This window comes from Podarcis raffonei, chromosome 7 (genome assembly GCF_027172205.1).
Source record: "Podarcis raffonei isolate rPodRaf1 chromosome 7, rPodRaf1.pri, whole genome shotgun sequence".
NCBI classification, from domain to species: domain Eukaryota; kingdom Metazoa; phylum Chordata; class Lepidosauria; order Squamata; family Lacertidae; genus Podarcis; species Podarcis raffonei.
This window is the reverse complement of record NC_070608.1, coordinates 7,862,528-7,877,279: the sequence shown is the minus strand read 5'-3', so window position 1 is coordinate 7,877,279 and position 14,752 is coordinate 7,862,528. Positions and strand designations below refer to the sequence as shown.

The 14,752-nt window shown below is 41.0% G+C and overlaps 1 protein-coding gene across 1 annotated transcript; it reads left to right on the top strand.

The window, feature by feature from the left end:
* Positions 1–9,455: 9,455 nt before the first annotated feature.
* Positions 9,456–10,770, top strand: LOC128416849 (mas-related G-protein coupled receptor member H-like). Its single transcript, XM_053394867.1, has one exon. The coding sequence runs from the start codon at positions 9,489–9,491 to the stop codon at positions 10,470–10,472; it is 984 nt and encodes a 327-aa protein (XP_053250842.1). The 5' UTR covers positions 9,456–9,488; the 3' UTR covers positions 10,473–10,770.
* The last annotated feature ends 3,982 nt before the right edge of the window (positions 10,771–14,752 follow it).

The window sequence follows — 14,752 nt, the reverse complement described above, 5'->3', positions numbered from 1 at the left end:
ATCCTAGAGCCAAGTTGTTCGGGGCTGGGTAAATCAATGCAAGAATCTTGAACCCGGCTCAGCAGCAGCCAGAACAGCTGTTTTAATAATGGCATCACATGTTCTCAATGAGAAGCTCCCATCAGCAATCTGGCAGCAGCATATTGCATCTGCTGGAACTTCCAAACCAGACCCAAGAGCAGCCCCACATCAAGCACATCACAGTAATCTAGCCATGAGGTTACCTATACATGCTCTTGCAGTAGTCAGGCTATCCCTGTCCAGAAATTGCCATAGCTGGAAAAGGCGCTCCTAGTCACAGAGGACACCTGAGCATCTAGTGACAGAGATGTATCCAGAAGTACCGCCAAACTTCACACTTGCTCCTTCAAAGAGAGTGCAACCCCACTCAGAACAGGGAACTTGCCAATTTCCAAAACACGGGAACCACCCACCCAAAGAGCCCCCATCTTAATAGATTTCAGCCCTCATCCAGACCACTACTGCATCCAGATACTGGTTCAAAGCATTTACAGCCTCTCCCAATTCCTATGTTATGGAAAGGGAAAGCTGTGTGTCAACATCATCACACTGCTGATACCTTGCTCCAAAACTCCTAATGACTGCATCCAATGGCTCCATATAGATATTAAATAGATATTAATGTTAATTGGAGTTCAAATGATAATACTGTAAGCACAATATATCATGTAAAGAAGCTTAACATATATTCGATCTGCTTCAGTATTTTAACTTTTGCATGTTTTAAAGTATGGTTGTGATTTTTCTTGATTTTTCTGTTTATTCTTTTGTAAGCTGCTTTGGGGTGTTTTTATTTCTTTTTTTACAATCAAGCAGTGTATATATTTTATAAAATAAATGAAAATAAATAAATGAAAATAAATAAATGACTCTGATTCCTTGCCCCCCTCCACCTAGTTGGCCTGCTCAAGAGCAACCTCCCCTCCCACCCTATGTAGTCATGTCTCCCCACCAATAGTCAACTCCCCCACCCAATAAAAGGCACATAGGGACAAATGCTTTTGGCCATTAAAAGGCCAGGAAGTTGCTATCTTGCTTAGACAGTCTTGATTAGAAATGTGTGGATGAGATCTTGATTTATTCCATTTGTCTGGTACAGATAAAGAAATATGTGAGACATGAGCTGCTTCGTCCAGAACCAATTACAAACCTAGTCTCCATGACTGTAGCCTTTAGGGACATATATGACAATAGTCTCCTCCTCCTTGGTGAACTGATAATTATCTTCATATCTTCATATCCTATTAAAGAGCATCCTCTTGTCTTATGAGGCAGAGAATCAAATTAAACCCAGACAAAGACCAGGAGGGATCCTTTTGCACCTTTGAGTGAGACTGGTAAGATTTATCATTTTTTCCATGGGGCATGAGTGGGGACACATTTTTTTCTCTTAAGTCTTTAGGACCTGCCATTCCAGTGCAAGATGTTGTGTCCTTGTTCTCTTGCACTCACCTTCTCTGAAGACTGCTGATCTGTAGTTCGTCAGAAGGTTGGGTGAAACATTCACAGGAGAGGCCAGAGCTGCAGTGCTTGCAGAAGGGTGGTTCCCAAGCACCCCCAGGTAGGGTTGAAAAGACCACTTTTTAAAATGTTACAGAGTGGCACTGAGAGTCTGTTTGACAAGTCCTGATCTTGATAGACCAATAGTCTAACTCAGACTCAGGAAGGTGACTTCCTGAGGTTTTGAAAAGGGAGAGAACAAACATTGTATCCAGACAAAATGAGATTAATGTATTTTAACAGGTACGTAGAATAGGCTGGGTCATTTCAAGTGATCCAAGTCCAATGCAGGGAATTCACCTATGATTGATCAGTGAAGTATTGGAAAAATTGTTCTTATTAAGGCAATATGAAGGGAGCAGATATCCATGTTCCTAGAAGCAAACACAATGAGGGGATTCCGCTTAATATATAAACATATACACTCTCTTGAATTCTTGAATTCCTTTCTCTGTTCTGTGAGTGACTAAACCCTTATTGTGAAGCTACAGAACAATAGTTATCCCACTGATGAGTTCGTTTCTCCCCTTTCTATAAGACACTCATTGAGTCAACTCTCAAAATGCCAGTAGAGCACTTTCCTTACTCTTGGTCCTTACAAGTGAAGGTTAGTTACACCCCTACCCCATCATAAAAATTCTCCACACTAGTTACTTGGGTATCTTGACAGTTCTTGGAAATTTCCCCATCACCCCAGGACTACAGGAGAGGAGAATCTGGTAGGCAAGGAGGACTGCTAAGTCTTCCCAGCATGTTGTGTATGAAGCTATGTGAAGGAAGGGGATGTAGATGTAAACAGCTGCCTGGATTAGGGTCAGGCTGAGAGCTGGATGCGTCTCTTTCTGTAGGTCTTCTTCGTGTTCTCCCAAGAACTTGTCTTTATCACTCACAGTCTTTATTCTTCTCTTCTTCCCCTTGTATTTAAAAGACAGGCCTTGGGGGAACTCCCACCTGAATGGTATGTAGTTCCTTCTCAGCAATATCACCAAGTCCTTGTAGTGTCCTCTTGCATCCAAGATACTCTTAGGAATGTCTTTGAAGATCTCAATATGAAAATCTTCAATTCGAAGGGTTGTTTGGTAATGCAGGTTCAATATTTTGTCTCGCTCCTCCTTTGATCTTAGAGTTATAAGACAATCTCTGGGTCGATTCTTCCTCTGCCTTGCTCCCAGTCTGAAAGCGCTTTCTATCTTAAATTCTTCTTTATCCAGCTCCTGCTTCCAAAAGTCAGAAAATTCTTTTGTCAGATAGTCCACCAGGTTGTCTTCTTCCTTTTCCGGCACAAGTCTGATCCTTAAATTCCTCTCCTTGCGTTGCATATCCTGCATAGAAAATGCCAGTTCGTATTCGTCTAGTTTCTTAAACACTGGTGGAAATTTCCCTTCAGCAGCAGTTGCAATTTCTTTAGCTTCCTCAGCTATCTTTCTTGTTGTAGATGATTCTTCCAGTATTTTCCCAATTGCTTCTGCATTTGAGTTCACTTTATTCCCGAGGTCAGTTATACTTTTTGTATTTGAATCAATTTTCCCAGAGATTTCTTCAATTTTCTTATTTGTTTCAGCAACTTGTACTTTAGTTTCAGCCACTTGTGCTTTAGTTTCTGCACCTTGCTTTTTTAGTTCCTCCAAAGAGTCATTTATCTTCTCCAGTACCTTGGCAAATGATTCTTCTGTAGACATTGTTTTCACTCTTGCCTTTGGAGCAGCTGTAGTTCCAGAGGCTCCTGATACAGAAGCCCTTCTCTGCATGAAAGAGTCAATTTTATATTGTTTGCCAGATCTCAAAGTTGTTTCCTGTAAATCCCCTTTGTCTTTACCATCTGCCATAACAAAGTCTTTTAGTCAAGGTCATTCCCACACTCTTAAACTGTCAAACAAGAGTTCTCAAATTTTACACTTCACTTGTTGCTGTAACAATTTGTAAATCCTCTAGAGGGCGCAGAGTCAATTTTTTACTTCTCCAAATAGTCCCACACTCTCTTAAAAATAAACAAAAGTTTTCCTAGTCCCTTCCAATTGTTCTTTTCTCTTTCTAAGGGATCCAAGTCAATAATGTCCAATAAGTAACTTTACAATGCAACAAAATAAATATTTCAAGTTGAGAGTAACCAAAGTCAATTAAAGATACTTTTTAACCTTCTTATAGCAACAGTCCTTAGCCGGTTCCTTTCCTCCGGCAGTCCGATCCCAGGTATAAGAACAGCGATATTTAACTCAGTTCTTTAAAAATTGGCAGAGAAACACTTTAAAATCTTCTTCCCCCCCCTTCTGCCTTCGGGGAGGGAGTTCTTTGCTTTGGTGGTGGGTTTCTTAATTTCCGCAAATTTCCTCTCAAACAGTTACAGCTAGAGTGCCTTTCGCTTTGATCTTGCTACAGAACGGAAAGCAGACTTCCTTTTTAGTGCTTATCCGTCTCGGTACCCAATTTCTTTAATTTTAATGTCCAATTGTATTTTAGCGGTCAATCCTACTCACGGATAGTTGTTTTTTTGATCCAATTTTCGCCGGAAGAAATCAGCGCTCTCCGCTAATGGCGACGCGGCTTCGCTTCGCAGGCTGGGTGAAGACGACTCTCAGCACCGCTCCTCACACCCTCCGCTGATCCGCAGCCTTTAAAAAGGCTATTTCACAGCGTCGGGGGGGCGCAAAGGTGCCCGCCGAGTCTCCGGTTCACAGGCAACACGCCTGTGATTTTGAGGGTCCCCGCTCCGCCGTAGCTGACAGGACCCGAACCTACGAAGCAGACCTCTCCCGGAGCTCCGGGTGAGATCCGCCATTAAGCGCTGGCGCTAACCGGCATCCTTCATTAGATACGGATACGGAACCACCGACAAACGAAGAACAAAAATTGGGAGCTGTAGGAGGAAAGAGTAAATAACCCCATCATGGACCTGCAGCTTCTTACCTGGAATTGTAACGGTTTGAACATCCCTAGAAAGAGAAAAAATATATTTCATGCTTTGAAGAAAGACCAATTGGACCTAATTTGTTTACAGGAGACCCATGTGACAAGAGCTCATAGAAAGTTATTAATAAATAAAAGATTGGGACAAGAATTTATTTCTTCAGACAGAGTAAAAAAGAGAGGAGTGGTGATTTATGCAAAGGAGAAGCTGCAACCGAAACAAATTTTTAAAGATGATCAAGGAAGATATTTGGCAATTGAAATTCAATTTCAAGGAGAGAAGTATTTGATAGTGGGAATTTATGCACCAAATGAAGGGAAAGCTGAATTTTTTAAGAAGCTGCACGAGATTTTGATGGATTATATGGATTACAAATTAATCATGATGGGAGACATGAATGGAGTAGTTTCAACAAATATGGATAAAGCACAAAGACAGGTTGTAACAAAAGATGGAAGACTACCAAAGACCTTTTTCGAAATGACTGACAATATGGACTTGATTGATATATGGAGAACAAAACACCCATTAGAAAGAGAGGGAACCTTCTTTTCTGAAGCCAAAATGACATGGACAAGGATCGACCAAATTTGGGTGACTAGCAATATGGCGCAGAACATAAAGAGAGTGGAAATCTGCACAAAAACTTTCTCCGACCATAATGCAGTAAAGATGGTGATGAGGCAAACAACAACTGGCTCCTTTAGATGGAGAATGAATGACACCTTACTTAGAGATGAGGAGATTTGCAAGAAGGCCCAAAAAACTTTGAAAGACTATTTTGAAATTAACCTCAGGACTAAAGTAGAAAAAAGAATAGTATGGGACGCAAGCAAAGCCGTGATGAGAGGGTTTCTGATACAACAAAATACATTGAAGAAAAGAAAACAAAACGAGAGGAAGGAAAATTTTTTGGAAAAGATAAGAGAAGGGGAAAAGAAACTAAGATTGAAGCCAAAATCACAAGAGATTCTAAGAGAAATTAAATTTTATCAAACACAATATATGGAACTGACGAATCAAGAACTAGAGTGGAAAATTAAGCAAATGAGACAAAAGACTTTTGAATCTGCTGATAAATGTGGCAAGCTACTGGCTTGGCAAATAAAGAAGAGACAAAAACTCAACACGGTAACAAACATAGAAGTGGAAGGAAAGAATATAAGCAACCCAGCTGAAATTAGAAACTGTTTTCAGAACTACTTTAGACAACTTTACACACAAGGGCCGCAAAAAGAAACAGATATACAACAATTCCTCGAGAAAAATGGGCTGAAAAAGATTTCGCAGGAAAGTAAGACAATTTTGAACCAGGAGATAACAGCACAGGAAATAGAAGATGCCATTCAAAATATGACGTTGGGCAAATCACCTGGACCGGATGGACTGACTTCCAAATATTACAAAGTTTTGAAGGAAGAGCTTATACAACCTTTGAAGGAAGTCTGCAATGAGATCATGGCGGGGAGGAAGGCACCCGATACGTGGAGAGAGGCCTATATTACACTTATACCAAAGACAGAGACTGAAAAGACCCAACTTAAGAACTACCGACCCATCTCGTTACTAAATGTGGATTATAAAATCTTTGCCGATGTTTTAGCAAAGAGACTGAAAAGGGTTTTGATGGAGGAGATTCATGGAGACCAAGCGGGCTTTCTCCCGAAAAGACATTTGTCGGACAATGTAAGGAATATTATTGACATTTTGGAGAAGTTGGAAGTGAACATAAATACTAAGGCTGTTCTGATATTCGTGGACGCCGAGAAAGCCTTTGAGAACATTTCTTGGAGCTTTATGTTGAAGAACCTCCGGGGGATGGGGGTAGGCCAAGGGTTTGGGAATGGTATAGGTGCAATTTATTCTGAACAGAAAGCAAAATTAATTGTAAATAATGTGGTTACAGAAGAGTTCAAGATAGAAAAAGGGACACGACAGGGGTGCCCTATCTCCCCATTACTTTTTATATCGGTCCTGGAGGTTTTGCTTAATATGATTAGGAGGGACCAGTTGGTTAAAGGGATTCAGGTCGGAGCTAAACAATACAAACTGAGAGCATTTGCAGATGACCTAGTACTTACATTGCAAGAGCCAGAAGCTAGTACGAAAAGAGTTTTGGAAATAATCCAAGAGTTTGGTCAATTGGCAGGATTTAAACTGAATAAGTCAAAAACAAAGGTATTGGAGAAAAATCTAACACAGATTGAAAAAGAAAGGTTTCAGAATGAGACGGGGTTGTCTGTGGTTAAAAAAGTGAAATATTTGGGGATAAATATGACAGCTAGGAATGTGAATTTATTTAAAGATAATTATGAAAAAACTTGGACAGAAGTGAAAAAAGACTTGGAGATTTGGTCAAATTTTAAGCTTTCCTTGTTAGGTCGAATTGCAGTTATAAAGATGAATGTATTGCCAAGAATGTTGTTTTTGTTTCAAGCATTGCAAATAATGGATAAAATGGACTGTTTCAAGAAGTGGCAAAAAGACATATCTAAATTTGTCTGGCAGGGCAAAAAGCCCAGAATTAAATTTAAGATATTAACGGACTCAAAGGAAAGAGGGGGGTTTGCCCTGCCAGATTTTAAACTGTACTATGAAGCGGCAGCTTTCTGCTGGCTGAAAGAATGGCTGCTTCTTGAAAACACAGACATTTTGGATTTGGAAGGTTTTAATAATATTTTTGGGTGGCATGCATACTTGTGGTATGACAAGGTTAAAGCACACAAAAGTTTTAAAAACCATATTGTCAGAAAAGCATTATTAAATGTTTGGGTCAGATATAAAGATTTGCTGGAAAATAAAACTCCAAGGTGGCTGTCGCCAATGGAAGCTAAGGCAGTTAAAAAGTTAAACATGGAGTCTAAGTGGCCAAGATACTGGGAAATTTTGGAAAAGGAAGGGGACAAACTGAGATTGCAGAGTTTTGAGAAATTAAAAGGGAAGGTGAGAGATTGGTTGCACTATCATCAAATAAATGAAGCGTTTAAAGTGGACAGTAAAATAGGCTTTCAGGTGGAAAAATCAAAATTGGAGACAGAACTGTTAGAACCCAGTACTAAGAATTTGTCAAAAATGTATAATTTGCTGCTGAAATGGAATACAGAAGATGAAACGGTTAAATCAGCTATGATTAAATGGGCTCAGGACATTGGTCATAATATTTTGTTTGCTGATTGGGAAAAGTTGTGGACCACCGGGATGAAATTCACGGCATGTAATGCCTTAAGAGAAAATATTATGAAAATGATCTATAGGTGGTACATAACCCCAGTCAAGCTTGCAAAGATTTACCATTTGCCTGACAATAAATGTTGGAAATGTAAAGAAAAGGAAGGTACATTTTTTCACCTTTGGTGGACGTGCCCGAAGATTAAGGCATTCTGGGAAATGATCTATAATGAACTTAAAAAGGTATTTAAATATACTTTCACCAAGAAACCAGAGGCCTTTCTCTTGGGTATTGTTGGCCAAGGGGTGTTAAAGACAGATATAACTTTTTTTATGTATGCTACAACAGCAGCTAGAATACTTATTGCGAAGTACTGGAAGACGAAAGATCTACCCACACTGGAAGAATGGCAGATGAAGGTGATAGACTACATGGGTTTGGCAGAAATGACGAGCAGAATCCGAAACCAGGGAAGAGAAACAGCGCAAGAAGAATGGAAAAAATTCAAGGACTATTTAAAGAAATATCACAAAGTTAATGAAAGTTAGAATGATGATGGACTGAAAGTAAATGGTTACTATTAGTAATGGTTAAGACAAGGAGAATAAGGAAGGTTAGCTTAAACTTAAATTAAAATAAGGGAAGATTTGCTGGGTAATTGATAAGAATTTGGAATACAGAAAAGGGAGGCATGAGGAAGTCGGGGAAGGAAGGCATAAGAAATTAGGATATGAAATGGTACATGTTTTTTGTTTTGTTTTTGTTTTTGTTTTTGTATGTTTATGTATGTTTATGTATGTTATGTTTATATGGAAAATTTTTTGAATAAAAATATTATAAAAAAAAAAAAATAGGGTCAGGCTGAGAGCAAGGAAGGTATGATGCCACCAGCTCTCAATTGCACCTAAAGTAACAGCCCAAATGCTAATGCTCAGTTTCCTTGCAGTAGGAAAATGACTGGGGCATTTGGAGGGGAGAATTATATAAATCTTCTGAATCACCACCAACAGGGGTATCTGTTCATTTGTTTATCTATCAAGTATGTTTGCTTCTTAAAGGTGCTACTACTACTTGGGTAAACCCCTGCCCCTCCCCCACGTGTTTGCTTCCCATCCATCAAAAACAGTCTCCTTGGTTAGGGGGGGAGCCAACATAGACATATCAGAAAGCGTGCTCTATTTTGGGGAGAATCCTAGGAACTGAACTACAAAAAGAAAACTGAGTTATACGTAATAAGAAAAAATGTGACATTACTGCCTGACCTCTCTTTCAGAACCTCCGGCACACCCTCATTCATGCCTAGCCTGGTCTTATTGCATTGGAAGACAGCCCCACCCACCTGGTTGAATGTGCAGTAGGTAAGTGAAATTCACTGCTATAAAACTTTATATCAATCTTTCGCTAATCAAGGTGGTCTCTTTCTCATTCTGTCTCAGCCCATCTCCTTCATCCTTACTGATATCTCTTCCTAAGCAGGAAAGATGAGCTTGGCAATAGCAAAAGAAATATGATTGAACCCCAATTCTGGAGAGACATTACATATCAGACAATAATGCCAGATGACGAGGGAATGCTCTACTGATTTCTTCTCTTGGCACCAATCAAACCCAGTTTCCAGGTAAACTAACTCACTAAAGTCCAAAAAAAAGCTCAATGAGAAAAAAGCCAGAGGGGTGTGGCCCATGTGGGGGATTCAGTTATATTGCAAAGAACTGCACGTATATGACTTTTGGCTTGATAGACAGATGTTGTGGGTTTATGTGTTGTTCAATGGGCTCCTGGCTCTCACAATTCTGGGTTTTGCACAGAATTCCAGCTGAGTCATTCTTATTTGTGGTACTTTCCATTTCCTAGAGGAAACTTCTGCTCCAGAAGAAGACACAAGATTTCCACATGCAGTCATTCAGCATGGAAAGACAAATCAATGGGACTTTGCAATCTACTGTGGATGCTGTGACATATAAAGAGTACAATGGCACTTATAATAGCTCATATAATGACCAAGGGAATTTCCAATATAAGGAATATGAAGCATCTATAATATATGGCTTTATTTTAGTTATCTGCTGTGTGGGATTTTTGGGGAATGGAACTGTCATCTGGCTTCTTGGTTTCCACATTAGGAGGAAACCATTCACCACCTACATCCTTAATTTGGCGGTTGCTGACTTTGCATTCCTCCTGAGCTTAGAGATCTACGCTTTTACTCCGTTTCCTGATTATGTTCTTCATAGTATTGCTTTTTGTCTCTTCTCCTTCACATACAACACTGGCCAACTTCTTCTGACAGCCATCAGCATTGACAGATGTGTGTCTGTCCTCTTCCCTATTTGGCATCGGTGTGTCCGGCCGACCCATTTGTCCACCACTGTGTGTTCCCTCATATGGGTCCTCTCCTGTCTGCTCTGCGTAATCCTCTACATTATTGAAAAATATTACACCTTTCCATATTGGTTATCAGAAACAGGCCAATATGTCTTGACTGGACTGCTTTGCTTCCCGCTTATGACAATTTCAACTGTGATCCTTTTCATCAAAGTCTGTTTTAAATCACACCCACGAAAGCGGGGAAGGCTTTTAACGGTTATTTTACTTACACTCCTCTTCTTCCTTGTGCTTGCTTTCCCACTCAATGCCCTTCTTCTTGCCATATCCATCATGGGCTGGAATATTCGTGATCTATTACATTATGCCTTTTTGTGTGCCTCCCTCAACAGCTGCGTGAACCCCTTCCTCTATTTTCTGGTTGGGAGGAAGAAGGGAGGTCAATCTAGGGAGAGTCTACTGGCCATCCTCCAGCGGGTTTTGAATGAGGAGGAGAATGACAGACAGGAAATGGACCCTCCTTGTTCAAACCCACTTAGGAACCTTTCATAAGAGTTCTTTGGTCTGACTGTAATATGTCCTTGGACTGCATTGATGACTATTGCTCACCAGAAAAAGAGGCTCGGGTTTTGTTGAAAATTTTGAGGTTTGTATAGCTGAAATGTATCCTACTTTACAAAGGGAAGAATCATGTCTTTTGTTATCTCAATCTTTCTTCTGTGCCCCACTCACCTATTGTATACAGCCCCTGAAATGTTAGCTATGAAGATATGAAGCCCTTTGGCTGAAAGAGGCTCCACACCATTTAAATATACTGTACCAGCTGCACCACTAGCTACAGCAAACCAAAGTCTACTTGGAAGTTCTGATGGTGACCTTTAAACCTTGCCGATTTGGAACTTGGGTATTTGAAGGACTGCCTTCACTCCTGTGAGACCACCTGCACCGTATGACTTAATTCAGAGACTCTACTTAGGTGCCTGTCAGCAATCATAGGCAGAACCAGGCAGAGGGCCTTGTCGGTAGTGGCGATCTCCCTGTGGAATGCCCTCCCACCAGATGTCAAAGAGAACAACAGCTACCAGACTTTTAGAAGACATCTGAAGACATCTGTATAGGGAAGCTTTTAATGTTTGATGTATTACAGTATTTTAATTTTTTTTGGAAGCCACCCAGAGTGGCTAGGGAAGCCCAGCCAGATGGGTGGAATATAAATATATTATTATTATTATTATTATTATTATTATTATTATTATTATTAATTATACAAATAGGCCACATTTGCAGAATTTAATTCCATGTATGATTAAACAACCTCGTGGTGCTTTAGTTGAGATTCCTGCATTGCAGGAGGTTGGACCAGATGCCCCTGAATGCCCCTTCCAGCTCCACAATTCTATGAGTGTATGATTCCAGGAGTTTCTGATTTCAATTCTCTGCAAGAACAGGCAAGGTCCATTCTTTTAGAGATTTAAGCATTTCCTGAAGACCACACACACACACACACACACACACACACACACACACACACTTCGTAGTGTGTTCAGCTTCATCTATCACTCTTCAGATATATATTTTTAATGACTAGTGGGGATTTTTGGTGCCCATTTTTTAATATAAAAAACCCACCTGTTTTGTATTTTTGATGGTTGTCATTTTGTACTTGTACAATGCTATGTGAAGAGTTGGCTTCCTGAAAATCAGTCTATATTTGTGTTCAATAAACAAGCAAAAATGATACCATATTGAGGCAAGCACTTGCATTAACTGATGACATATACATTACGATGCATGATATTTTCTTTTTTGCCCTGCTTTTGTACCTGTTTATATCTGCTTTCTCTTGTTGCTGTCCTGTACTCTACACATAATCTAAGCGTCTGATGTCTAAACTGGAAGATCTGGGGCTTCCGTTATCACTTTGTGGGTGGATATTGGACTTTTTGTCAGACCGCTCCCAGAGGGTTCGGTTGGGCCCTTATACCTCTAAAATGCTTAAGACTAACATAGGAACACCACAGGGATGCGTACTCAGTCCGCTCCTTTATATTCTCTACACGTACGATTGTGTCGCTGCTCACCCTAGTAATAGGGTTGTCAAATTTGCAGATGACACAACCGTGATTGGGCTCATCCCTGAAAGGGAGGGTGAAACGCACTATAGAGATGAGGTGGAGCGGCTGACAGAGTGGTGCAGAGCTAACAACTTGCTCATAAATACAAGGAAGACAAAGGAGCTTGTGGTGGACTTCAGGAGACAGAAGAGCAATATCCAGCCACTTTTGATTGATGGGGTCTGTGTGGAGAGGGTAACAACGTTCAGATTTTTGGGCATTGAATTACAAGAGGATCTGTCCTGGAGTGTCAACACAAGGGGGCTTGTGAAGAAGGCGCAGCAGAGACTGTACTTTTTGAGAATCCTAAGGAAAAACCATCTTCCGCAGAAACTGCTGCTTGCCTTCTATCACTGTGCCATTGAGAGCGTGCTCACTTATGGCTTATGTGTGTGGTACGGAAGCTGTACTACCCAGGACAGGATGGGGTTGTGCAGAGTTGTTAAGGCAGCAGAGAGCATTGTTGGCTGCCCACTCTCCACCTTAGAGCAGATTTATGCCACAAGGTGCCATAGGAAGGCACTGGACATAGTAAAAGATCCATCGCATCCTGGTCACTGTCTCTTCGAGCTCCTGCCGTCGGGACGGAGATACAGGACGATGAAGACAAGAACGAGCCGTCTTAAGAACAGCTTCTTCTCCAGAGCGATCTCAGCCCTGAATGGGAAGCCTGGACTTTGAAAGTCATCTAATCTTCCTTGCTGTACTATACTGTATTGTTTTAATTAGTGTTTTTTATGGAGCAGTCGAGTAATTTCGTTGTCCCTGAGAGGGGGCAATGACAATAAAGATATTATTATTATTATTATTATTATTATTATTATTATTATTATTATTATAAATAAAAACCATTCTGAAAATGCTTTTTTAAAAGTGTTTTTAAAAACACATTTTATTTATGGCTGAGTCCTGGGCTAAGGTCGGACGCTGGTGGCGCTGTGGGTAAAAGCCTCAGCGCCTAGGGCTTGCCGATCGAAAGGTCGGCGGTTCGATTCCCCGCAGCGGGGTGCGCTCCCGTTGCTCGGTCCCAGCACCTGCCAACCTAGCAGTTCGAAAGCACCCCCAGGTGCAAGTAGATAAATAGGGACCGCTTACCAGTGGGAAGGTAAACGGCATTTCCGTGTGCTGCGCTGGCTCGCCAGATGCAGCTTGTCACACTGGCCACGTGACCCAGAAGTGTCTCCAGACAGCGCTGGCCCCCGGCCTCTTGAGTGAGATGGGCCCACAACCCCAGAGTCTGTCAAGACTGGCCCGTACGGGCAGGGGTACCTTTACCTTTACCTTTACCTGGGTTAAGGAAATAATTGCATGCAGATGAGGGTGATGGACAGCTAGTGAAGGACCCTGGGTGAAAAGCAGGGAAGGGGAGATCTCCCAGGGTGAGGGAAACTCCCGGGTAAAAGCTGGGGGGGCACACCTTTTTCTGTCTGGTATAAAAGTTAAGATATATTTGTGAGACAGGGCTTAGCATGGTACTATTCCTTTCTCTCTTTGTTTCTTTTCTTTTTGATTAGAATAGTTTGTTTTTTTATTGTATTATGAAATTTCTTAATAAAATTTCATTTTAAAAAAGAACACATGTTATTGGCATATATCTTGGGTGTGTGTCTTATCCAATCTCCTTTTAAGGAGGACGAAGAAGAGTTTGGATTTGATATCCCTCTTTATCACTACCCGAAGGAGTCTGTGAGGTGAGTGGGGCTGAGAGACTTCAAAGCAGCTAACATTCTCCTTTCCCTTCCTTCCCCACAACAAACACTCTGTGAGATGCGTGGGGCTGAGAGACTTCAAAGAAGTGTAACTGGCCCAAGGTCACCCAGGAGCTGCATGTGGAGGAGCAGGGAAGCGAACCCGGTTCCCCAGATTACAAGTTTACCGCTCTTAACCACTACACCACACTGGCTTAAGGTGGGCTTCAGTGACATGTAGCTGGCAAAGAACTGTCACTCTCATTGCACATTCACCTGGAGAAAAAAATAAAGGAGTCTTTTTATAATTTTTATTAAATTTTCTGTTTTACAATTAAAAAAAAACAACTCACTTTAACATCCTTAAGAACCGACAGCTCTTGCATCCCACTCACCTTCTGACCTATGATTTTACACAGGGAAGAAACAGCAAGACATTTCAGAAAATCTTATTTTCCCTTCTGTGCTCACCCCCTCCTTACAAAATGTGCATATTGGGCAAATGTTTTTTGCCGTTAAAGGGCAAGGATGGTTTTATCTGTTATCATGACAAGTCCTGAGATGTTTTATTTGGCCGTTACAGATAAAGAAGCACATGAGACATGTGTTCAGTTTCCCCTTCAGTACTCATTACAAACTGGCATTTGGGGACATAGGTCTTTAAATGACAAGAGTCTCCTCCTCCTAGGCCAGATGGCATTTATCCTCACAACCACTAAAAGAACATGATCTTGCTACATGAGGCAGGGAAATGGATTAAGGCAAGACAAAGAATGGGTGGGATCGGCATGAGATTGGTAAGATTTTTCCATTTTTCTTTGAGGAATGATTGGTGCCCCATTGCTTTGCTAAGACCTTAGTACCTACCATTCTGTTGCAAGATACTTTGTCCCTGTTGTCTTCTGATCACCATATCTGAAGACTCCCAATCCATACTTTGTCAGCAAGTTGTAAAATAAGTACCCTCTGGGTGGTTGGGTGAAGCTTAGTGACAGAGCAAATTAGAAACATGCATGGGAAAAGACGGAGG